Raw genomic sequence first — 25896 nt, forward strand, 5'->3', positions numbered from 1 at the left:
TATAAAACACGAATAAATTCAATATCTCTGCTCGGAGTGGATGGATTCGAATGAATTTTTGACACAAACTGCGAAAATCTCGATAGTTTCAGATACGGAGGGTGTCATTCACCGCACGATGCTGGAAATCAGTGTATCGGACCCGTTTCCTGAAATGCAAAATAAATTATTTATTCAATTCGTGTTTGTGCAAAAATTTCCGTAGTATCGAATGGAGCTGGTTTGACTCATCGCACAGCCCTAAAAATTGAAAAATCTTCAAATAACCCCGATATCCCATATTTATTTAAACTTTCACATGCATTTCCACCCGGAGTGGAAGGCAATCAATAAGAGCAAGACCAACATTATGTCAAATTTCTGATACTATGGAAGTTCTTACACAAATACGAGTTAAATAAGTCATTTATTTTGCACGTCAGTCGGGAATAGATGAGGATTTTTTTTTAAAAGGTGTTAGAGAGAAAGAGCGCGGGGTAAAACGAGCTCGATCTTGAGCTCGATACACTGATTTCTAGCATCTTGCGGTGAATGACATCCTCCTTTTCTGAAACTATTGAGATTTTTGCAGTTTGTGTCGAAAATTCTTCCAAATCCATCCGCTCCAAGCAGAGATATTGAATTTATTCGCTTTTTATACTTATTTTTCCCACTGTGCATTCGTTTATGTGCGAGGGTTTTTTTTTGCAAATTTTAGCTCAATATAAACGTTATTCATTGACTTCCGACACTTAAATTGACCATTATCAAACAAAGATTGTATGATTCAAATATGGCAGCCACAAAAGTCAGTGTTGTAGTGTAGGGTAACGTGGGACGCATGTCAATGTTTTCAAATCCGGAAAATCAATGGAATCTGCACTAAAGCTGAACTGTATTGTAAAGTTATGGCATCTGGATACACACTAGCGTTGGACACAAAAATACATTTTACTCCTGTACACTTTTTGAGTTCCATTTTGGTCCCATATCAACTGTGCAAAATTTCAGATCGATCGGAGAAACTATATTTTAGCGCCAGCCATTTTAAGTTTTCATACGATTAGTATGGGGAAAACCACTTTTTCAAAGAAAAATCGCCACAGGTTGCCCCTTAGCCCCTAAAAATAAATCGATGATTGTTTTCTGTTGGAAATTTTACGAGGTACCAACCCTCCAAAGACCGCAAAGCGATCTGAGGCGTGTTGAAAAAGTTATTGACTGAAAACCGAATGGCATGCAAACGCTGTTTAACATGTAAGGAATAACAATAAATAATAAAATCTCGTTATTTTATCAATCGGGTGAGGCCTAATAACTTTTTCCACGAACGTCGCATTGATTTGCTGTCTTCGGAGGTCTGATTCCTAGTAAAGTATTCTACAGAAATCATTCGTCGACTTATTTTTAGGGATCTAGGGGTGACTCCTAGCGATTTTTCTTTGCAGGAGTAAAATTTCCCCATAGTAAATCGTATGAAAAACTAAGAATGGCGGGCGCTAAAATATAGTTTCTCCGATCGATCTGAAATTTTGCACAGTTGGTATGGGACCAAAGTGGAACTCAAAAAGTATAAAGGAACTTGAGTTTTTCCATTATTTGTATTTTCCCATATAAACCGTGTACTGTGTAGTCTTCTATTTGCTCACTCACTTTGATCGGCGGTGAAAAACCGAGTCCTTCAAAAAAAAATCTCCAGCTCATGAATTTCCAGCTCACTAACCGGGAGATTGTTTTCTGTTTATTTTTATCCGCAGGTTGTGTCAGCGACTACCATATGCAGTAACCTGACGGCGGTGGCAAACCAGACAGACGGTCCGGGCGATGGCGGAGGTAGTGGTGGTGGTGGCGGTGGCACAGGACATGACGATGGCGACGATGACGACGTAGACGCCTTATCGCCCCTGTCGATGTCGTGTCTTGGTAAGTTGGAGGGGGAGGCGGTCTGGTCACATCTGGTCTGAGGTTATCAGTGGCGGGGCTAATATGGGTGCCCTTTCCTTACGCAAATCAGCTGCTTAGAAGGCTCATTGTAAACTTTGTTTTGAACACCTCGTCAAGTTCATAGTGAACCTTTAAGTAACAGGTTTCTGAGTTCACATTTTAAAAGTTTACCGGCTGATACTGACGACATCGTCTAGTCACGCCCATGGCTTTCCCATTCGCGTCACGATGGCAATCGTCTGGCGGAATTGGTTTTCAAGTACAAACCGCTGAAATTTGAATAACCTTTAAAAGCAAATCCACCGCTATGAATACGATTGAGTTTTCGGTGGCGATGTCGTCGGTTTCAGTCTGAAGCTCAAGCTCACACACCCACGCACACACATACAAACATTCAGATTCACAACAACTTCTAACCGCGTTTTTCTTCTGCTTCCCGATTTTCCCACCCTCTATTTCGCAGGTGTATTCCTATCGATTGTGATATTTCTCTCCGTAGCCGGTAACATCCTAGTGTGTATAGCAATCTACACCGAGCGCAGTTTGCGGCGGATCGGGAACCTCTTCCTGGCGTCGTTGGCCATCGCCGACCTGTTCGTGGCGTCGCTGGTGATGACGTTCGCCGGTGTCAACGATTTGCTGGGTAAGTTTTGGGAGTAGGGGGACAATGCAATTTCAATAGTTTTGGTGGTTGGAATGTCGGTTTTTAATGCAACTGATTTGAATCATATTGGCCAGCACAATATTATATAAGGTTGAAGTCTCTTGAAGAAACTTCATCCTGCTCTTACCTATTTGTCAATATATGTGCAAGAGCAGGAAGCATCCACTTCAGAAACTTCAACCTACCTACACTGATCTGTCTAATTAGTCAGCTTAGCAACATTAGGCTATTGTTAGCCACGGAATTTGGGTTCGATTCCCGCTCAAGTTGTAGAAACTTTTTGTCGAACGGAAAATTCTTCATTGGGCCACTGGGTGTCGTATACCTTATGTTTTCCGTTGTCTAGTACATGTTATGTTATTGTTCAGTCTGTACAGCCTCTGGCTAAAGACGATGTGTAGTATCTATTTTCCTCTGGATTCCCTATCCTATTCTGTTTTCTTTCAGCTTCCTCTGTTTTTTCTGTCATCTCATGTCTTCTTCTACTCTCCTCTGTCATCTTTGAATTTCTTCTGTTTTCGTCAGTCTTCCCAATTCCTTTCATCTAACTTTGTTTTCTTCGGTCTTTTTTCTATATTCCTCTATTTAACTTTTTTCTGTTTGTCTATGTCTTTCTCTAGTTTCCTCTCTTATCTCTAGCTTATTCTGTATTTCTCTGTCTTTCTCTCTCCTCCTGTTCTCCTCTGTTCCATCCCTTTTTTCTAATTTTATCTGTATTTCTCTGTTTTTAATTGATTTTATATATATTTCTCAGTCTTCTGTTTTTTTCTAGTTTCTTCTGCACTTCTCTGGTTTTTTTTCACTCTCACTTCTGCAATTCATTCTATAGTGCAATCTCATAAAAGTTTTTTTTCCTTTATTTTTGGTTTTATTTTATGTTTGTTTAAATTTTTTGGTTCATTTTTTGTTTTTCTTTTATATGATCGAAAGATATATACCCTCGCTCGGCTAGGTGGCATTTGGCCAGATGGGGTCCAATTTTTATCTGGCAATTGTCCAATCGCCTATTGGTTATCTGGTTCTGGTAATCTTGTTGCACTATTTATGGTAGTGCTAGTTAAGTTTTCTGTGTCTTCTGTTCGCCTCACGAAAAATTTCTCCCAGTTTTCCTGTCGTTGATTGATGATCTTCCGGCCATTTCCTTGAGGACCTCTGAATTTCCTTTTTAAAGTTGTTTCTATCCAATACCTCGTCGTACTGTTGATGTAAATAATGTCGTCTGATCTTCTAGTCGTTGTCGTCCGGTCATCTGATCATCTAATCTTCCAGTTTTCTGGCCATCTGGTCTTCTTATTTTCTGGTCCTCTGGTCTTCCAGTCTTTTTATCTTCTGATCTTTCTGATACTATATCTCTGGAAGGTGAAGGATGTCCTAGTATAAACTCTTCGGAGTCAACTAGGACAATAAACACCACCTCAGATTTAGCTGATGAAATCTTCACGAAGGCCAGAGTGGAAAATGCAATTAGATCTTTTCAGCCTTTTAAATCTGCAGGAGTTGATGGAATATTTCCAGCACTGATTCAAAATGGAGAAGCGGTGTTGGTACCATCACTAATTGAGATGTTCAAGGCTAGTTTAAGATTGAATTACGTTCCATCAAAATGGAGACTTGTAAAAGTTATCTTTATACCAAAAAAGGGGAAGCGAGACAAGACGCATCCCAAAGCATACAGGCCAATTAGTCTTTCTTCAGTTTTGTTGAAGACTATGGAAAAGGTTTTGAAGGATTTTATCAATTCTTCTTACATAAAAGACCATCCCCTATCTGACTTCCAGTTTGCTTATCAATCTGGTAAGTCAACGGTTACAGCACTTCATTCGCTAGTAACAAAAGTGGAAAAAACGTTTTCAGCAAAAGAAATAGCTCTATGCGCCTTTTTAGACATAGAAGGAGCATTTGATAATGCCTCCTATTCATCTATGAAGCGTGCCATGGAGAACAAAAACTTCGACCAATGTATCATACATTGGATTTATACTGTGCTTGCAAAAAGAGAAATCACCTCTGAGCTGGGAAGTTCTTCTATAACAGTAAGGGCAACGAAAGGTTGCCCTCAAGGAGGAGTCCTCTCACCACTATTGTGGTCCTTAGTTGTAGACGATCTTCTAAGAAGCTTGAAGGAAAAAGGTTTCGAAGTTGTGGGCTTTGCAGACGATATAGTCATAATAGTGAGAGGAAAGTATGACGAAACTGTTTCGGAGAGAATGCAAAGGGCCCTAAACTATACACATTCATGGTGTATTAAGGAGGGCCTTAGCATCAACCCGTCAAAAGCCGTAATTGTCCCTTTCACTAGGAGAAGGAAGATCAACCTAAAAGCTTTTCGGCTTGGAGGGATACAAATTCATCCTAGTGATCGAGTCAAATACTTAGGTTTGATACTGGATGCTAAACTGAACTGGAATGCTCAAATTGAGTCCGTGATCGGTAAGGCAACAAGTGCGTTCTGGTTAAGCTCCAAAACTATTGGCAGGAAGTGGGGCTTGAAACCAAAAATGATAATGTGGATTTATACTGCCATAATCCGCCCAAAAGTGACGTATGCTTCGTTTGTCTGGTGGCCAAAAACGAAAGAGGCTACCACACAAACAAAGCTTGCGAAAATTCAACGTCTTGCGTCCATTGCTGTTACAGGAGCGATGCGAAGCACTCCATCAAAAGCTTTAGATGCGATTCTCAATCTGCTACCTTTGCACGAGTACGTGCAATTAGAAGCAGAAAAGGAATTGCTGAGACTTGAACGAGTTGAAATGTTTATGCCAGGTGATCTTGTAGGTCACCTGAGCATTTCACAATACTTCCAAAATAGGCCAGTAATGAAAATGATTAAAGACTGGATGAAACCTGTGGAGAACCATGATGTTCCTTACAAGTTGCACGAAACAACTCGTGCAGATTGGGAAGTCGGAGGTCCCACTGTTCGTCAAGGGTCAATCAAATTCTTCACAGATGGCTCAAAAGTTGGAATAAAAACGGGAGCGGGAATCTACGGCCCTGGAATACAAATTTCAGTGGCGATGGGACACTATCCTACGGTGTTTCAAGCAGAGATTCTTGCTATTTTGAAATGCGCAAATATCTGCCTTGAGAGAAAATACAGATACGCAAATATTTGTATTTTCTCAGATAGTCAAGCTGCACTAAAAGCATTGTGCGCTTACAAATGTACTTCAAAGCTTGTCTGGGAATGCATTCTTTCACTGCGCAGGCTGTGCCAAGGGAATTCAGTAAACTTATACTGGGTTCCAGGTCACTGTGGCATTGAAGGAAATGAAATGGCAGACGAGCTTGCTAAAAGTGGTTCCAATTTACAGTTTGCTGGTCCAGAACCATTCTGTGGTATATCAAACTGTACAATTAAAATTGACCTGAAACGCTGGGCTGAGCAGAGGGTGATATCAAATATACTATATTAACAATATAGGTCACTCTTACGATTTTTTGGCGACACCTTTTTAGTGAATGTGGCGCCACCAAGCGTCAGAAGAGGTACTACTACACACTAAATGCATGCGCTATCCGAATGACGTTTATTCTGTCGAACTGTCATTGCCTGATGGGGATGTCCATTTCTTCTGAAATAATCGATTAACATTAATCGATTTTTTTTTCAACTACTCAAATTAGAACAAATTTAATTCACTCTTCTTAAACAATTTTTGGCGTATATTATCGTTGCAGCACCAAATCGAAGTCGCGACTCGCGCGACATGCAAAATAACTTTCAACTGATAAACGTACATAACAGACTAAAACACAGAAGACCTTAAACGAGCTTTCCGTTAGCGAGTTATGAACGGTATTTTCTCCGGAAATTACACAAGAATTTCCTTGTGGGATCGCTTTAAGAATTGCACCCTGGATTATTTTTCTCCAAGATTCCTACAGAAGCTCTTGGGTGATTCCTCCTAGAAATAATTCTGGAATTATTTTAGGAACTCCTTTCGGGATTGCTTAGGAAGAGCGTTCCAGCGTTCCTCCTCCATCCTCCAACATTTTTTTTTTATCAAATTTCTCCAGAAGTTTTGAAAAAATCCTCCAGATATTCGTTCTGGTTTTTTTTCCAAAAGTTCCTTCTGGGATTTTTTATTTATTCCTGTTCGGGTTTGTCACTGCGACCAGTTTTTAGATCTATTGTGACATTACCCGTATCCATAGTGTAGTGCATGTCGCATTACTCAATTGCCATTGAGGGGCAATAAAGTATCGATTTTGATACAGTTTTTGTTTTGTTTTCTTAGAAAATAAAACAAGAGTACTGATATTGGCCATGCATCGGAAACCCAGCATCACCCTTGGTTCACTGCTAAATTCTCCCCAGTAGGAAATTTAGGACCCAGGTTTTAACATTAGCAGCAATATCATTCCAATAATGGAGCATGTGTTCAGTAATAAGGATTCTAGTATGTTCCTTGCGTACTAGCACTTTCCAGTCCAGAGTTAGTACATACATGGATCCCTAAGGGGCTGTCCATTAATTACGTAAGGAAATTTTAGCGATTTTTCGACACCCCCTCCCCCCCTTGTAAGATTTTTTGTATAAGAACCCTAACATTTTTGTATGGCGCGTAAGATTTCTCAAACCCCCCCCCCTCCCTCCATAAACACTTACGTAATTAATGGACAGCCCCTAACCCAATTTGATTCCCTTTGCATTGAGTTTAGCCTCAGATGGTGAGGTTTTTAACTATATGCAAAGTAAAGTTGGTAAACTCAGTTTTATTCAAAAACTGGAAGTCACCAAAACACCAGTAGTAAGGACTAAATACTATAATTCCTTGAATTAAGAGAACACATATTCCAAAATTGAAAAATAGGACGATACTAGATTTCGGATTGGTAGATCTATCACCGCAACGCAACCCAAAAAGGCGATCTACCCACGCTACGGGCTCCGTTAAAGATCGAGCATCTTTTAAACCCCCTCAACCATTCATCCCTCAGCACGGGTCGCCTGACACCTTGGATTGGGGTTACCTGTTTGGTGGACTTTTACCCCCTTCACGCACCCCTTTCACGCAATCAGTGAAGTACTAGATTTGTAGTAATAAGCTGAATTTTTGTATAATGAGAAAGTAAATTCTCCGTTACTGCAATAAAATGGTAACTGCAATAATGGTAATAAAAACGCAAGGGTTTTATGACTGCTAGACTGATTTGATGTTGTTTGAGCAAAACTTTGGGTAACTGTGTTGTTGTATTCTCATTTATTGCAACTTCAACAACATAGTTCCCCAAAGTTTTGCTTAAACAGCATCACCGTTTGAATGCAGTAACGGAGAGTTTAGCATCTCACCATACAAAAAACCAACTCATTACTACAAATCTAGTATTCACTTATTCCTTCTGGGAATCCCTGATAAAGTACTTCTGAAGACATTTCAAATTTATAGAAATCTCGGAAGGAATTACAAAAATAATTCTTGGAGGATTTCTGATACTTCAAAGAGAAAAATTCTGAAGGAATCCTGAAAAGATCCCTCGAAAAATATTAATTAAATTGTTCATATAAAATCGCGTTGGAGATTTACAGAGTCACTTCATCCCTGAAGACCTTGTGGAAATCCTTAAAGGACGGAGTGAATTCCAGAAGGAACTTTTGGAGGAATACTGGTATAAATCCCGGTTGAAATTCCCATAAGGAGGAATTTTTGAAGGAACTCTTGGATAAATCACTGAAACAACTCCTGGCCATTCTTGGAAAATTTTGGAGGAATTCAAGAAGGAACTCCGGGAGGTATTTGTAAAAAAAAACTCCTGAGGGAATCGTTGAAGGAGCTTCTGCAGGAATCCAAGAAAGACTCCAAGAAACTCCTATAAGGAAATCCTATAAGGAACTTCTTAACGAATCCAAGAAGAGAATTCTTGAGGATTCCTAGAATTAATTCTTGAAGGAACATCAGAAGAAATTGCTGGAGTAATTTCAGTAGGAAATCCTGGGGGTCCCTCGAAGAACCTCTGGAGAAATTTTAGAAAAAAAAACTTTAAATCAATCTCTGAAGGCACTCTTGGATGAATTTCAAAAAGAACTCCTGAATGAATCTCTAAAAATAAAACTCTAGGAGGAAACCAAGGGGAATGACATATCTAAACAACATATCCATACGAGACAAAAGGCTTATTTATTTTTTGTAAGCACGGAATGGATGCAATGTCTTGCACTCTGTCACAAGAAATTTGACGTGCACTTCTCGCGCTTAGTATCATACGGGCGTATCTACAATGATCGATTTCTTTTCATCGACTTTCTCTTTGGTTAATAAATTGACCAGCAAATCATTTTCGGCTGTTTTTGTTGTTTTAGATGCTAGTTGTAGTAGTCCTTTACTGAAACACGCCCAGAGATCATCCGAATATTGGTCGTATTTCCCGGAATAATCCGAAGGGAAAATCGATGAAGAGAAATCGATCATTGTAGATACACCTGTATGATACTAAACGCGAGACTTGGTTGGTGATCTTCCGGATTTTTTGTAAGCTATCCAATCCGATGTATGTATGTCAGCGTGGACATTAAGAAAGATGATGTCAAAGGAAAATAGCAACCGCCAGGGCAAAATATAAGTTAATTTTGTTGGAGTAAAGTAGTAACAGACCCCTTGTACTAGAATTGTAATAACGATGAATGATGATGACTGATGAGATCTGTCTGAGTGTGTATGTGTACGAGTACCGACGAAGCATATTGCTGAATTTGTCCTGTAATTGTGTTGATTGTTTTGTTTTTATCATTAGTCCGTACTAGCCCGTTGGCAAATAAACACATGTAAAAACGCACTCTGATAGTTAATCAATTTCTTCTTGGTTACGCGAATCCCGGGACGGTAGTGATGTGATAGATCGGTTGGAATTACAGTGACGATTCGTTCGTTGAGAGCTCGTTAGATGGGCTGTCTCGATGGTTGAATGTTCACTGGTTGGGGCAAAACCCAACTAAAAAGCACTGTCAATGTCAAAACAGATGTCAAAACGAGTCAAACCGCCATCGCATCACAGCTCCTGTATACAGAACGTTTACGCAAGTAGGTGAGTGTTCCGTGACGTATTTCTCGTCACTTGCGTGTGTCTAGAGCATTTTGATCAGTTGTCAGTTTCCCCAACGAACGAACACGATTCGCTAATCGGGGCGCAGTCGTGACCCAACCAGCGAATCCGAACTGTAACCGTGTCCACTGCGAGGCCAAGTTCAAAAAATTTTGAGGGTGAAAATTTTAAACTTCGAAGTTAAACGATTTTGGTGACTTTACAATGAAAGAGCATTTAAATTCTTCTACAGATATTGAGTATTTACAGCTAAGTAGACTATTTATATTCGTAGATGTCATCTAATGAAATATTATTTTGTTTGTGTACCTATATTGTAAATCGATTATTTGAGAACAAAAAACTTAGACACCCCTAACATCTTTTTTCGAGAAATGTCATTTTGCACGGTAAACTAAAATTGATCAAAATTCAATTATTGACTTTTTCTGACAACAGGTGGTGCTGTAATTATTCGTAAACGGCGTCTCCATGTCGTTGTATGTGGAAACACGAAGTGACCTATATTGTTAATATAGTATATTTGGTGATATCCAATTGGATGGACGTCAAAAATTGCAATCAGTCAAAACGATTTATAACACCAAATGCTTCTAAAACCAAAAAGCTCTTAGAGCTCAACACAAGAGCTCTATGTACATACACTGGCCTAGTAACTGGACACTGCCCGAGCAGGTATCACTTGAAAAATATTGGCCATATTCAGAGTGATATCTGTCGTTTCTGTAATACGGAACGTGAAACCTCGGAACATCTGCTTTGCAGTTGTGGTGCTTTATACACGCGCAGGCAAAGATTTCTAAATAGTGGTTGCATGCAACCCAGTGAGATCTGGTCTGCAAAACCTGGGAAGGTCTTGGAGTTTATTAATTCCATTGCACCTGACTGGGAGACGACGCGTCGTGGCAGTAGCTGATTCTTGACACATGGTAATTAGCTGGCTAGATGCGAATATCAAAACGGGACATGCCACAAAAGTTCAGCCTATTGGACGCAGTGGCTTAATTTCCCCAACAGGGGAGGAAAAAAAAAAAAAAAAATCTTCTGATCTTCCGATCTTCTGGTCATCTGGGGTTTTGCTCTTCTGATCTTCTGGTCTGCTGCTCTTTTGGTCTTCTGGTCTACTAGTCTTTTGCCCTCTGGCCTTCTGGTTTTTTGGTCTTCTGGTCTTGTAATCTTCTGGTTTTCTGATCTTCTGGTGTGGTCTTCTGGTTTTCTGATCTTCTGGTATTCTGGTTTTCTGATCTGCTGGTCTTCTTTTCTTCTGGTCTTCTGGTCTTCTGGTCTTCTGATCTTGTAGTCTTCTGGTCTTCTGCTCCTCTGGTCTTCTGGTCTTCTGGTCTTCTGGTCTTCTGGTCTTCTGGTCTTCTGGTCTTCTGGTCTTCTGGTCTTCTGGTCTTCTGGTCTTCTGGTCTTCTGGTCTTCTGGTCTTCTGGTCTTCTGGTCTTCTGGTCTTCTGGTCTTCTGGTCTTCTGGTCTTCTGGTCTTCTGGTCTTCTGGTCTTCTGGTCTTCTGATCTTCCAGTCTTTTTATCTTCTGATCTTCCGATCTTCTGGTCATCTGGGGTTTTGCTCTTCTGATCTTCTGGTCTGCTGCTCTTTTGGTCTTCTGGTCTACTAGTCTTTTGCCCTCTGGCCTTCTGGTTTTTTGGTCTTCTGGTCTGCTGCTCTTTTGGTCTTCTGATCTACTAGTCTTTTGCCCTCTGGCCTTCTGGTTTTTTGGTCTTCTGGTCTTGTAATCTTCTGGTTTTCTGATCTTCTGGTCTTGTGGTCTTCTGGTTTTCTGATCTTCTGGTATTCTGGTTTTCTGATCTGCTGGTTTTCTGATCTTCTGGTATTCTGGTTTTCTGATCTGCTGGTCTTCTTTTCTTCTGGTCTTCTGGTCTTCTGGTCTTCTGATCTTGTAGTCTTCTGGTCTTCTGGTCTTCTGGTCTTCTGGTCTTCTGGTCTTCTGGTCTTCTGGTCTTCTGGTCTTCTGGTCTTCTGGTCTTCTGGTCTTCTGGTCTTCTGGTCTTCTGGTCTTCTGGTCTTCTGGTCTTCTGGTCTTCTGGTCTTCTGGTATTCTGGTCTTCTGGTCTTCTGGTCTTCTGGTCTTCTGGTCTTCTGGTCTTCTGGTCTTCTGGTCTTCTGGTCTTCTGGTCTTCTGGTCTTCTGGTCTTCTGGTCTTCTGGTCTTCTGGTCTTCTGGTCTTCTGGTCTTCTGGTCTTCTGGTCTTCTGGTATTCTGGTCTTCTGGTCTTCTGGTCTTCTGGTCTTCTGGTCTTCTGGTCTTCTGGTCTTCTGGTCTTCTGGTCTTCTGGTCTTCTGGTCTTCTGGTCTTCTGGTCTTCTGGTCTTCTGGTCTTCTGGTCTTCTGGTCTTCTGGTCTTCTGGTCTTCTGGTCTTCTGGTCTTCTGGTCTTCTGGTCTTCTGGTCTTCTGGTCTTCTGGTCTTCTGGTCTTCTGGTCTTCTGGTCATCTGGTCTTCTGGTCTTCTGGTCTTCTGGTCTTCTGGTCTTCTGGTCTTCTGGTCTTCTGGTCTTCTGGTCTTCTGGTCTTCTGGTCTTCTGGTCTTCTGGTCTTCTGGTCTTCTGGTCTTCTGGTCTTCTGGTTTTCTGGTCTTCTGGTCTTCTGGTCTTCTGGTCTTCTGGTCTTCTGGTCTTCTGGTCTTCTGGTCTTCTGGTCTTCTGGTCTTCTGGTCTTCTGGTCTTCTGGTCTTCTGGTCTTCTGGTCTTCTGGTCTTCTGGTCTTCTGGTCTTCTGGTCTTCTGGTCTTCTGATCTTCTGGTCTTCTGGTCTTCTGGTCTTCTGGTCTTCTGGTCTTCTGGTCTTCTGGTCTTCTGGTCTTCTGGTCTTCTGGTCTTCTGGTCTTCTGGTCTTCTGGTCTTCTGGTCTTCTGGTCTTCTGGTCTTCTGGTCTTCTGGTCTTCTGGTCTTCTCGTCTTCTGGTCTTCTGGTCTTCTGCATCTTGCGAAATATTTTAATTTTATAATTTTATGAATACTATTCCCATATTTGAGACTATTTAGACCGTAAAGAACAATCGCGTCCTATTTGGCCTCGTCATATTCTTCTCAGCAAGGTGACAAAATCGATTTTTCTTCAGCCGACAGCCTGCCACGTGGTGACAACTCTCCGAAACAGCAACCGGGTGGTGCTAATGGGAACCGATCAATCAATCAATAGAGCTTTGGTGGCATCCTTATGTACGACCGTCACCGCGTGCGCGCCCGTCAATAATGTACTTAATGTTTTCCATTATTTTCGCTCCACTGAGGCACACGAGTCACCTCGAGTACAAGATTTTCCCTTCAAGACTGTTGTATGGCATTAAAACGACGGAGCGGGGACGGAGACAGTCGAACGACGAACTGACCGACCGTCTTAGGTGGTCGTTCGGTCGGTCGGTGACAAAAACTCGGCTGGACGTTGAGTGTATTGGGAATAAAGCTTTGAGAAATAATCAACACCCCGAGAAGCAAAAACCTGTTTCTTTCGGAAGCTTTGATTGAGCGTGGGACTTGCGGAAATTGAGGGTGAAGTGATTTCGGAAGCGTGAAAAAATGAAACTGGGAACAGGATTACACCAGTGCCGTGCCGGTGGGAGCTCGGACAAATCAATAGCAATAAGCTGTGAAGCTTAAAGTAGCCGTTGAAGCGTACGTAATACGTCACGCTTTAGTATTTCTTTCTGAACCGTTGTCAGATTTATCGTAGAAACATTTCCGAAAGATTCATGCTCTCAGAAATTTAAACTGAAACTTCCTCTTTCAGGCATCTGATAGGCTACTCACATATCGTTAGCATAACTATTAATCATTCCTGTATCCAATTTTTAAAACGCAGCTCATTGAAAGTGTACCTTCATCCACCATTAGGAACTAATCCTATCCGACGAAACTGCATCATCATCATCGTCATCGTTCGAGATAAGTGATCCAATTACCAAATTGCATTTCATTGCTTTTGCTCTTAAGCTGTAGTGCAAAGTCGCCTAACTTTCCTCATGGCAATTTCGTGAGCTCCACGTTAGATCCAAGCATTCAATCTGGTTCGACCATCGCAGGGCTAGTCACCGCCGCCCGCCGTCTTCTGCTCGGCATGGGAATTTTGAAACTTTCCACCAACCAATCGGCCAAATCCATTTTCATTATATCGTCATCATCATCATCATCGTCGGCGAGTCAACCAAATACGCCAACAACGGTGAGAGATGGATGAGCTCGGTATGGGCGTTTGCTTTTTGGCAACGAACGTGGGTTATAATGGACCCAGATAGCTGCCAGGCATCCGAGGACCTGTAATGTAGCAGTCATGACGCCCCCCACGAAGAGTTATCCAGCACGGTTGGTCGGTCGTTGTCGTCGTCATCTGGTAGGTACGGTATCACGCGAGCACGCGGAAAAGCTCTTTCGCTTGTAATTATCGAAACTATTTTGGTTGGGTCTGCCTACCAAGTCTGCAGGCAAAAGCGTGAGGGAAAGAAATCTTTACAGTTTTCGGTCACCTCAAATAATGGTAAATGGATTCCGCCGTAAACGATTTTGGCGGAACGTGAATGATTGAGCCTACGCAACATTGACATTGACCATTTTAGTATGAATTGACGCTTTGCCGGAAGAGAAGGATTGTTGGAGATAACAGTGTAAATTCTGGGAAAAAAATCCAGAGAAACTTCAAAAAAAACTCCAAAGGAATTTCAACAGAAATTTCAAAGAAATATCACCACTAATTTTAAACGATTTTCACCAAAAATTCCAAAGGATTATCACCAGAAATTCCCGAAGAATTTCACCAGTAATTCCCAAGGAATTTCACCAGAAATTCCCAAGAAATTTCACCAGAAATTTCCAAGGAATTTCACCAAAAATTCCCAAGAAATTTAACCAGAAATTCCCAAGGAAGTTCACCAGAATTTCATCACAAATTCCCAAGGAATTTCACAAGAAATTCCCAAAAAATTTCACCAGAAATTTTCAAGGAATTTCACCAAAAATTCCCAAGGAATTTAACCAGAAATTCCCAAGGATGTTCACCAGAAATTCCCAAGGAATTTCACCAGAAATTCCAAAGAAACTTCACCAGAAATTCCCAAGGAATTTCACCAGAAATTCCCAAGAAATTTCACCAGAAATTCCCAAGGAATTTCACCAGAAACTCCCAAGGAATTTCACCAGAAACTCCCAAGGAATTTCACCAGAAATTCCCAAGGAAGTTCACCAGAAATTCTCAAGGATGTTCACCAGAAATTCCCAAGGAATTTCACCAGAAATTCCAAAGAAACTTCACCAGAAATTCCCAAGGAATTTCACCAGAAATTCCCAAGGAATTTCACCAGAAATTCCCAATAAATTTCACCAGAAATTCCCAAGGAATTTCAACAGAAATTCCCAAGGAATTTCACCAGAAATTCCCAAGGAAGTTCACCAGAAATTCCCAAGGAATTTCATCACAAATTCCCAAGAAATTTCTCCAGAATTCCCAAGGAAGTCCACCAGAAATTCACAAGGAATTTCACCAGAAATTCCCAAAGAATTTCACCAGAAATTTCCAAGGAATTTCACCTAAAATTCCCAAGGAATTTAACCAGAAATTCTCAAGGATGTTCACCAGAAATTCCCAAGGAATTTCACCAGAAATTCCAAAGGAACTTCACCAGAAATTCCCAAGGAATTTCACCAGAAATTCCCAAGAAATTTCACCACAAATTCCCAAGGAATTTCAACAGAAATTCCAAAGGAATTTCACCAGAAATTCCCAAGGAAGTTCACCAGAAATTCCCAAGGAATTTCATCACAAATTCCCAAGAAATTTCTCCAGAATTCCCAAGGAATTCCACCAGAGATTCACAAGGAATTCACCAGAAATTCCCAAAGAATTTCACCAGAAATTTCCAAGAAATTTCACCTAAAATTCACAAGGAATTTAACCAGAAATTCTCAAGTATGTTCACCAGAAATTCCCAAGGAATTTCACCAGAAATTCCAAAGGAACTTCACCAGAAATTCCCAAGGAATTTCACCAGAAATTCCCAAGGAAATTCACCAGAAATTCCCAAGGAATTTCATCACAAATTCTCAAGGAATTTCACCCGAAATTCCCAAGGAAATTCACCAGAAATTCCCAAGGAATTTCATCACAAATTCCCAAGAAATTTCTTCAGAATTCCCAAGGAATTTCACCAGAAATTCTAAAGGAATTTCACCAGAAATTCCTAAAGAACTTAACCAGAAATTCCCAAGGCATTTCACCGGAAATCCTTAAGGCATTTCACCAGAAATTCCCAAGGAATTTCATAAGAAATACTCAAGGAACTTTACCAGAAATTCTCAAAGGAATTTCTCCAGACATTCTTTTAAGGAATTCCATCAGAAATTCCCAAGGCAATTCACCAGAAATTCCCAAGACAATTCACCAGAAATTCCAAAGGAATTTCACAAGAAATTCCCAAGGAATTTCACCAGAAATTCCCAAGGAATTTCACCAGAAATTCCCAAGGAATTTCACCAGAAATTCCAAAGGAACTTCACCAGAAGTTCCCAAGGAATTTCACCTGAAATTCCCAAGGAAATTCACCAGAAATTCCCAAGGAATTTCATCACAAATTCCCAAGAAATTTCTCCAGAATTCCCAAGGAATTTCATTACAAATTCCCAAGAAATTTCTTCAGAATTCCCAAGGAATTTCACCAGAAATTCTAAAGGAATTTCACCAGAAATTCCTGAAGAATTTAACCAGAAATTCCCAAGGCATTACACCGGAAATCCTTAAGGCATTTCACCAGAAATTCCCAAGGAATTTATTAAAAAATACTCAAGAAACTTTACCAGAAATTCTCAAAGGAATTTCTCCAGACATTCTTAAGGAATTTCACCAGAAATTCCCAAGGCAATTCACCAGAAATTCCCAAAGCAATTCACCAGAAATTCCCAAGGAATTTCACAAGAAATTCCCAAGGAATTTCACCAGAAATCCCCAAAGAATTTCACCAGAAATTCCCAAAAAATTTCATCAGAAATTCCCAAGGAATTTCACCAGAAATTCCCAAGGAGTTTCACCAGAAATTCCCAAGGAATTTCACCAGAAATTCCCAAGGAATTTCACCAGAAATTCCCAAGCAATTTCACCAGAAATTCCCAAGGAATTTCACCAGAAATTCCCAAGGAATTTCACCAGAAATTCCCAAGGAATTTCACCAGAAATTCCCAAGAAATTTCATCAGAAATTCCGAAGGAATTTCACCAGAAATTCCCAAGGAATTTCATCAGAAATTTCCAAGGAATTTCACCAGAAATTTTCAAGGAATTTCACCAGAAATTCCAAAGGAATTTCACCAGAAATTCCGAGGAATTTCACCAGAAATTCCCAAGGAATTTCACCAGAAATTCCCAAGGAATTTCACCAGAAACTCCCAAGGAATTTTACCCGAAAATTCCAAGGAATTTCACCAGAAATTCCCAAGGAATGCCACCAGAAATTTCCAAGGAATTTCACTAAAAATTCCCAAAGGAATTTCACAAGAAATACCCATGGAATTTCACCAGAAATTCCCAAGTAATTTCACCAGAAATTCCCAAGGAATTTCACCAGAAATTCCCAAGGAATTTCATCACAAATTCCCAAGAAATTTCACCAGAATTCCCAAGGAATTCCACCAGAAATTCACAAGGAATTTCACCAGAAATTCCCAAAGAATTTCACCAGAAATTTCCAAGGAATTTCACCTAAAATTCCCAAGGAATTTAACCAGAAATTCTCAAGGATGTTCATCAGAAATTCCCAAGGAATTTCACCAGAAATTCCAAAGAAACTTCACCAGAAATTCCCAAGGAATTTCACCAGAAATTCCCAAGAAATTTCACCAGAAATTCCCAAGGAATTTCACCAGAAACTCCCAAGGAATTTCACCAGAAATTCCCAAAGAATTTCACCAGAAATTTCCAAGGAATTTCACCTAAAATTCCCAAGGAATTTAACCAGAAATTCTCAAGGATGTTCATCAGAAATTCCCAAGGAATTTCACCAGAAATTCCAAAGAAACTTCACCAGAAATTCCCAAGGAATTTCACCAGAAATTCCCAAGAAATTTCACCAGAAATTCCCAAGGAATTTCACCAGAAACTCCCAAGGAATTTCACCAGAAACTCCCAAGGAATTTCACCAGAAATTCCCAAGGAAGTTCACCAGAAATTCTCAAGGATGTTCACCAGAAATTCCCAAGGAATTTCACCAGAAATTCCAAAGAAACTTCACCAGAAATTCCCAAGGAATTTCACCAGAAATTCCCAAGGAATTTCACCAGAAATTCCCAATAAATTTCACCAGAAATTCCCAAGGAATTTCAACAGAAATTCCCAAGGAATTTCACCAGAAATTCCCAAGGAAGTTCACCAGAAATTCCCAAGGAATTTCATCACAAATTCCCAAGAAATTTCTCCAGAATTCCCAAGGAAGTCCACCAGAAATTCACAAGGAATTTCACCAGAAATTCCCAAAGAATTTCACCAGAAATTTCCAAGGAATTTCACCTAAAATTCCCAAGGAATTTAACCAGAAATTCTCAAGGATGTTCACCAGAAATTCCCAAGGAATTTCACCAGAAATTCCAAAGGAACTTCACCAGAAATTCCCAAGGAATTTCACCAGAAATTCCCAAGAAATTTCACCACAAATTCCCAAGGAATTTCAACAGAAATTCCAAAGGAATTTCACCAGAAATTCCCAAGGAAGTTCACCAGAAATTCCCAAGGAATTTCATCACAAATTCCCAAGAAATTTCTCCAGAATTCCCAAGGAATTCCACCAGAGATTCACAAGGAATTCACCAGAAATTCCCAAAGAATTTCACCAGAAATTTCCAAGAAATTTCACCTAAAATTCACAAGGAATTTAACCAGAAATTCTCAAGTATGTTCACCAGAAATTCCCAAGGAATTTCACCAGAAATTCCAAAGGAACTTCACCAGAAATTCCCAAGGAATTTCACCAGAAATTCCCAAGGAAATTCACCAGAAATTCCCAAGGAATTTCATCACAAATTCTCAAGGAATTTCACCCGAAATTCCCAAGGAAATTCACCAGAAATTCCCAAGGAATTTCATCACAAATTCCCAAGAAATTTCTTCAGAATTCCCAAGGAATTTCACCAGAAATTCTAAAGGAATTTCACCAGAAATTCCTAAAGAACTTAACCAGAAATTCCCAAGGCATTTCACCGGAAATCCTTAAGGCATTTCACCAGAAATTCCCAAGGAATTTCATAAGAAATACTCAAGGAACTTTACCAGAAATTCTCAAAGGAATTTCTCCAGACATTCTTTTAAGGAATTCCATCAGAAATTCCCAAGGCAATTCACCAGAAATTCCCAAGACAATTCACCAGAAATTCCAAAGGAATTTCACAAGAAATTCCCAAGGAATTTCACCAGAAATTCCCAAGGAATTTCACCAGAAATTCCCAAGGAATTTCACCAGAAATTCCAAAGGAACTTCACCAGAAGTTCTCAAGGAATTTCACCTGAAATTCCCAAGGAAATTCACCAGAAATTCCCAAGGAATTTCATCACAAATTCCCAAGAAATTTCTCCAGAATTCCCAAGGAATTTCATTACAAATTCCCAAGAAATTTCTTCAGAATTCCCAAGGAATTTCACCAGAAATTCTAAAGGAATTTCACCAGAAATTCCTGAAGAATTTAACCAGAAATTCCCAAGGCATTACACCGGAAATCCTTAAGGCATTTCACCAGAAATTCCCAAGGAATTTATTAAAAAATACTCAAGAAACTTTACCAGAAATTCTCAAAGGAATTTCTCCAGACATTCTTAAGGAATTTCACCAGAAATTCCCAAGGCAATTCACCAGAAATTCCCAAAGCAATTCACCAGAAATTCCCAAGGAATTTCACAAGAAATTCCCAAGGAATTTCACCAGAAATCCCCAAAGAATTTCACCAGAAATTCCCAAAAAATTTCATCAGAAATTCCCAAGGAATTTCACCAGAAATTCCCAAGGAGTTTCACCAGAAATTCCCAAGGAATTTCACCAGAAATTCCCAAGGAATTTCACCAGAAATTCCCAAGCAATTTCACCAGAAATTCCCAAGGAATTTCACCAGAAATTCCCAAGGAATTTCACCAGAAATTCCCAAGAAATTTCATCAGAAATTCCGAAGGAATTTCACCAGAAATTCCCAAGGAATTTCATCAGAAATTTCCAAGGAATTTCACCAGAAATTTTCAAGGAATTTCACCAGAAATTCCAAAGGAATTTCACCAGAAATTCCGAGGAATTTCACCAGAAATTCCCAAGGAATTTCACCAGAAATTCCCAAGGAATTTCACCAGAAACTCCCAAGGAATTTTACCCGAAAATTCCAAGGAATTTCACCAGAAATTCCCAAGGAATGCCACCAGAAATTTCCAAGGAATTTCACTAAAAATTCCCAAAGGAATTTCACAAGAAATACCCATGGAATTTCACCAGAAATTCCCAAGTAATTTCACCAGAAATTCCCAAGGAATTTCACCAGAAATTCCCAAGGAATTTCACCAGAAATTCCCAAGGAATTTAACCAGAAATTCCCAAGGAATTTCACCAGAAATTCCAAAGGAATTTCACCAGAAATTCCCAAGGAATTTCACCAGAAATTCCCAAGGAATTTCACCAGAAATACCCAAAGAATTTCACCAGAAATTCCCAAGGAATTTCATCAGAAATTCCCAAGAAATTTCACCAGAAATTCCAAAGCAGTTTCACCAGAAATTCAAAAGCAATTTCAACAGAAATTCAAAAGGAATTTCACCTAAAATTCCCAAGGAATTTCACCAGAAAATTCCAAGGAATTTCACCAAAACTCGCAAGGAAATTCACCAGAAATTCCCAAAGAATTTTACCAGAAATTCCCAAGGAATTTCATCAGAAATTCCCAAGGAGTTTCAAAAGAAATTCCCAAGGAATTTCACCAGAAATTCCCAAGGAATTTCACCAGAAATTCCCAAGCAATTTCATTAGAAATTCCCAAGGAATTTCACCAGAAATTCCCAAGGAATTTCACCAGAAATTCCCAAGGAATTTCGTCAGAAATTCCCAAGGAATTTCATCAGAAATTCCCAAGGAATTTCACCAGAAATTCCCAAAGAATTTCACCAGAAATTCCCAAGGAATTTCACCAGAAATTCCCACGAAATTTCATCAGAAATTCCCAAGGAATTTCACCAGAAACTCCCAAGGAATTTTACCAGAAATTCCCAAGGAATTTCACCAGAAATGCCCAAGAAATTTCACCAGAAATTCCCAAGGAATTTCACCAGAAACTCCCAAGGAATTTTACAAGAAATTCCCAAGGAATTTCACCAGAAATTCCCAAGGAATGCCACCAGAAATTTCCAAGAAATTTCACTAAAAATTCCCAAAGGAATTTCACAAGAAATACCCATGGAATTTCACCAGAAATTCCCAAGGAATTTCACCAGAAATTCCCAAAGAATTGCACCAGAAATTCCCAAGGAATTGCACCAGAAATTCCCAAGGAATTTCACCAGAAATTCGCAAGCAATTTCACCAGAAATTCGCAAGGAATTTCACCAGAAATTCGCAAAGAATTTCACCAGAAATTCCCAGGGAATTTCACCAGAAATTTCCAAGGAATTTCACCAGAAAATCGCAAGGAGTTTCACCAGAAATTCCCAAGGAATTTCACCAAAAATTCTCAAGGAATTTCGCCAGAAATTCCCAAGGAATTTCACCAGAAATTCCCAAGGAATTTCACCAGAAATTGGCAAGGAATTTCACCAGAAATTCCGAAGGAATTTCACCAGAAATTCCCAAGGAATTTCACCAGAAATTCCAAAGGAATTTCACCAGAAATTCCCAAGGAATTTCACCAGAAATTCCCAAGGAATTTCACGTGAAATACCCAAGGAATTTCACCAGAAATTCAGAAGTAAAATCGCCAGAAATTTCCAACGAATTTCAGCAGAAATTTCCAAGGAATTTCACCAGAAATTCCCAAGGAATTTCACCAGAAATTCCCAAGGAATTTCACCAAAAATTCCCAAAGAATTTCACCAGAAATTCAGAAGGAAAATCGCCAGAAATTCCCAACGAATTTAATTCCCAACGAATTTCAGCAGAAATTCCCAAGGAATTTCAGCAGAAATTCCCAAGGAATTTCAGCAGAAATTCCCAAGGAATTTCAGCAGAAATTCCCAAGGAATTTCAGCAGAAATTCCCAAGGAATTTCAGCTGAAATTCTCAAGGAATTTCAGCAGAAATTCCCAAGGAATTTCAGCAGAAATTCCCAAGGAATTTCAGCAGAAATTCCCAAGGAATTTCAGCAGAAATTCCCAAGGAATTTCAGCAGAAATTCCCAAGGAATTTCAGCAGAAATTCCCAAGGAATTTCAGCAGAAATTCCCAAGGAATTTCAGCAGAAATTCCCAAGGAATTTCACCAGAAATTCTCAAGGAATTTCACCAGAAATTCCCAAGGAATTTCACCAGAAATTCCCAAGGAATTTCACCAGAAATTCCCAAGGAATTTCACCAGAAATTCCCAAGGAATTTCACCAGAAATTCCCAAGGAATTTCACCAGAAATTCCCAAGGAATTTCATCAGAAATTCCCAAGAAATTTCACCAGAAATTCCCAAGGAATTTCACCAGAAATTCCCAAGGAATTTCACCAGAAATTCCCAAGGAATTTCACCAGAAATTCCCAAGGAATTTCACCAGAAATTCCCAAGGAATTTCACCAGAAATTCCCAAGGAATTTCACCAGAAATTCCCAAGTAATTTCACCAGAAATTCAGAAGGAAAATCGCCAGAAATTCCCAACGAATTTCAGCAGAAAATCTCAAGGAATTTCAGCAGAAATTCGCAAGGAATTTCAGCAGAAATTCTCAAGGAATTTCAGCAGAAATTCCCAAGGAATTTCAGCAGAAATTCCCAAGGAATTTCAGCAGAAATTCCCAAGGAATTTCAGCAGAAATTCCCAAGGAATTTCAGCAGAAATTCCCAAGGAATTTCACCAGAAATTCTCAATGAATTTCACCAGAAATTCCCAAGGAATTTCACCAGAAATTCCCAAGGAATTTCACCAGAAATTCCCAAGGAATTTCACCAGAAATTCCCAAGGAATTTCACCAGAAATTCCCAAGGAATTTCACCAGAAATTCCCAAGGAATTTCACCAGAAATTCCCAATGAATTTCACCAGGAATTCCTTGGAAATTTCACCAGATATTCCCAAGGAATTTCACCAGAAATTCCCAAGGAACTTCACCAGAAATTCCCAAGGAATTTCACCAGAAATTCCCAAGGAATTTCACCAGAAATTCCCAAGGAATTTCACCAGAAATTCCCAAGGAATTTCACCAGAAATTCCCAAGGAATTTCACCAGAAATTCCCAAGGAATTTCACCAGAAATTCCCAAGGAATTTCACCAGAAATTCCCAAGGAATTTCACCAGAAATTCCCAAGGAATTTCACCAGAAATTCCCAAGGAATTTCACCAGAAATTCCCAAGGAATTTCACCAGAAATTTCCAAGGAATTTCACCAGAAATTCCCAAGGAGTTTCACCAGAAATTCCTACGGATTTTCAATAGAAATTCCCAAGGAATTTCACCAGAAATTCCCAAGGAATTTCACCAGAAATTCCCATAGAATTTTACCAGAAATTCCCAAGGAATTTCACCAGAAATTCCCAAGGAATTTCACCAGAAATTCCCAAGGAATTTCACCAGAAATTCCCAAGGAATTTCACCAGAAATTCCCAGGGAATTTCACCAGAAATTCTCAAGAAATTTCACCAGAAATTCCCAAAGAATTTCACCAGAAATTCCCAAGGAATTTCACCAGAAATTCCCAAGGAATATCACCAGAAATTCCCAAGGAATTTCACCAGAAATTCCCAAGGAATTTCACCAGAAATTCCCAAGGAATTTCACCAGAAATTCCCAAGGAATTTCACCAGAAATTCCCAAGGAGTTTCACCAGAAATTCCTACGGAATTTCACTAGAAATTCCCAAGGAATTTCACCAGAAATTCCCAAGGAATTTCACCAGAAATCCCCATAGAATTTTACCAGAAATTCCCAAGGAATTTCACCAGAAATTCCCAAGGAATTTCACCAGAAATTCCCAAGGAATTTCACGTGAAATACCCAAGGAATTTCACCAGAAATTCAGAAGTAAAATCGCCAGAAATTCCCAACGAATTTCAGCAGAAATTCCCAAGGAATTTCACCAGAAATTCCCAAGGAATTTCACCAGAAATTCCCAAGGAATTTCACCAGAAATTCCCAAGGAATTTCACCAGAAATTCCCAAGGAATTTCACCAGAAATTCCCAAGGAATTTCACCAGAAATTCCCAAGGAATTTCACCAGAAATTCCCAAGGAATTTCACCAGAAATTCCCAAGGAATTTCACCAGAAATTCCCAAGGAATTTCACCAGAAATTCCCAAGGAATTTCACCAGAAATTCCCAGGGAATTTCACCAGAAATTCTCAAGAAATTTCACCAGAAATTCCCAAGGAATTTCACCAGAAATTCCCAAGGAATTTCATCAGAAATTCCCAAGGAATTTCACCAGAAATTCCCAAGGAATTTCACCAGAAATTCCCAAGGAATTTCACCAGAAATTCCCAAGGAATTTCACCAGAAATTCCCAAAGAATTTCGCCAGAAATTCCCACAGAAATTCCCAGGAAATTTCGCCAGAATCTGCCAAGGAATTTCGCCACAAATTCCCAAGGAATTTCACTAGAAATTCCCAAGGAATTTCGCCAAAAATTCCCAAGAAATTTTACCAGAAATTTCAAATGATTTTTTTGCTCAAGGAATTTTCCAGAATTTCCAAAAAATCTCACATCAATTTTTCCAATTATTTCTGCAGAAATTCCCCAGGAATTCAACCAGAAATGACCAAGCAATTTTCCAGAAATTCGCATGGAATTTCACCTGAAATTTTCACGGATTTTCATCAAAAATTTCTCAAGAATTTCACTAAAAAAAACTAAGGAATTTTGCTACAAATTCACTCGAAATTTTACCAGACATTCCCAAACAATACCGGTAGAAATTTTCGCGAAATTTAAAAAAATATTTCGAGAAAATTTCACTCGATGTTGATTGAAAACCTTAAGAAAAAATCAACATTCCTTGAAAACCTTCTCCAATACATTCATTTAACTCATCTTCATTTTTCCCATTTTCCCTTCAGGCTACTGGATTTTCGGGGCCCAGTTCTGCGACACCTGGGTGGCGTTCGATGTCATGTGTTCAACCGCTTCCATCCTGAATCTGTGCGCCATCTCGCTGGACCGGTACATCCACATCAAGGATCCGCTCAGGTAAGTCCTCCTGCTGACATACATACCTACAATCTTCATATGAAAACGCAGCAGCTGTACAAATAGTGGTGGAACATCGTCGGTCGGTCGGTCGGACGCAAGGACGACGGTGACGGTATGGTAAGCCTATTCCGAAAACACTTCATAAAGGCATTAATCTTCGTTCTGTCTGGTGCTGGTGCCGGTGCCGGCCCGATCGGGCATTCCGACGGCCAACATATGTAGGATAGCTGGATGGGTCTTAGCTGGAAAAGCCGGCTGTGGAATTGTGGATCCATCCGCATCCATGTATACGTTTCAGTTTGTTGGGATATTGGAAGATACCTAACGGGAAAAGAGTTGAAATGTGCAAAGACTACCTTTCATTCCTATACTCCGAAGGGAAAGTGTTGGAAATTTGGACCTATAGCACGGTTGCCGTTTTCACCGGTGATTTATATGTCTGGCATAGTTGGATGATACTGTGGAAATGTATGGAAAATTGAATTGATATGACGGAAGGATGATATACCAGTTCATTTGGTTGGGCATGATGTCCTTGAACTTTTGTATTATTCAAGATTGTCAGAAAGCTTTATGAAAATTGATTTGTTGTTCTAGGTAAACGATTTTGATTTGGATTGGATTTGGATTGGATTTGGATTGGATATGGATTGGATTTGGATTGGATTTGGATTGGATTTGGATTGGATTTGGATTGGATTTGGATTGGATTTGGATTGAATTTGGATTGGATTTGGATTGGATTTGGATTGGATTTGGATTGGATTTGGATTGGATTTGGATTGGATATGGATTGGATTTGGATTGGATTTGGATTGGATTTGGATTGGATTTGGATTGGATTTGGATTGGATTTGGATTGGATTTGGATTGGATTTGGATTGGATTTGGATTGGATTTGGATTGGATTTGGATTGGATTTGGATTGGATT

At 39.6% G+C, this 25896-nt stretch overlaps 2 protein-coding genes across 3 annotated transcripts in view; one reads left to right on the forward strand and one right to left on the reverse strand.

Moving 5' to 3' along the window:
* Positions 1-25896, forward strand: part of LOC115259710 (dopamine receptor 1) — a 305831-nt gene that overhangs the window by 120508 nt on the left and 159427 nt on the right. For both annotated transcript variants that reach the window (XM_062846922.1, XM_062846923.1), the window contains exons 2-4: positions 1737-1902; positions 2387-2566; positions 24832-24961. In XM_062846922.1, the coding sequence (XP_062702906.1) occupies positions 1737-1902; positions 2387-2566; positions 24832-24961 (476 nt within the window). The remainder of the gene's footprint in view (positions 1-1736; positions 1903-2386; positions 2567-24831; positions 24962-25896) is intronic.
* On the reverse strand, positions 3932-13414 carry LOC134286031 (RNA-binding protein 12B-like). The gene is made up of 3 exons (XM_062847622.1): positions 13402-13414; positions 11567-12574; positions 3932-3939 (listed from the first exon to the last, which is right to left on the reverse strand). Exons 1-3 carry the CDS (start codon positions 13412-13414, stop codon positions 3932-3934), a joined length of 1029 nt encoding a protein of 342 aa, XP_062703606.1.

Source organism: Aedes albopictus, chromosome 1 (assembly GCF_035046485.1).
Source record: "Aedes albopictus strain Foshan chromosome 1, AalbF5, whole genome shotgun sequence".
Taxonomy (NCBI): Eukaryota; Metazoa; Arthropoda; class Insecta; order Diptera; family Culicidae; genus Aedes; species Aedes albopictus.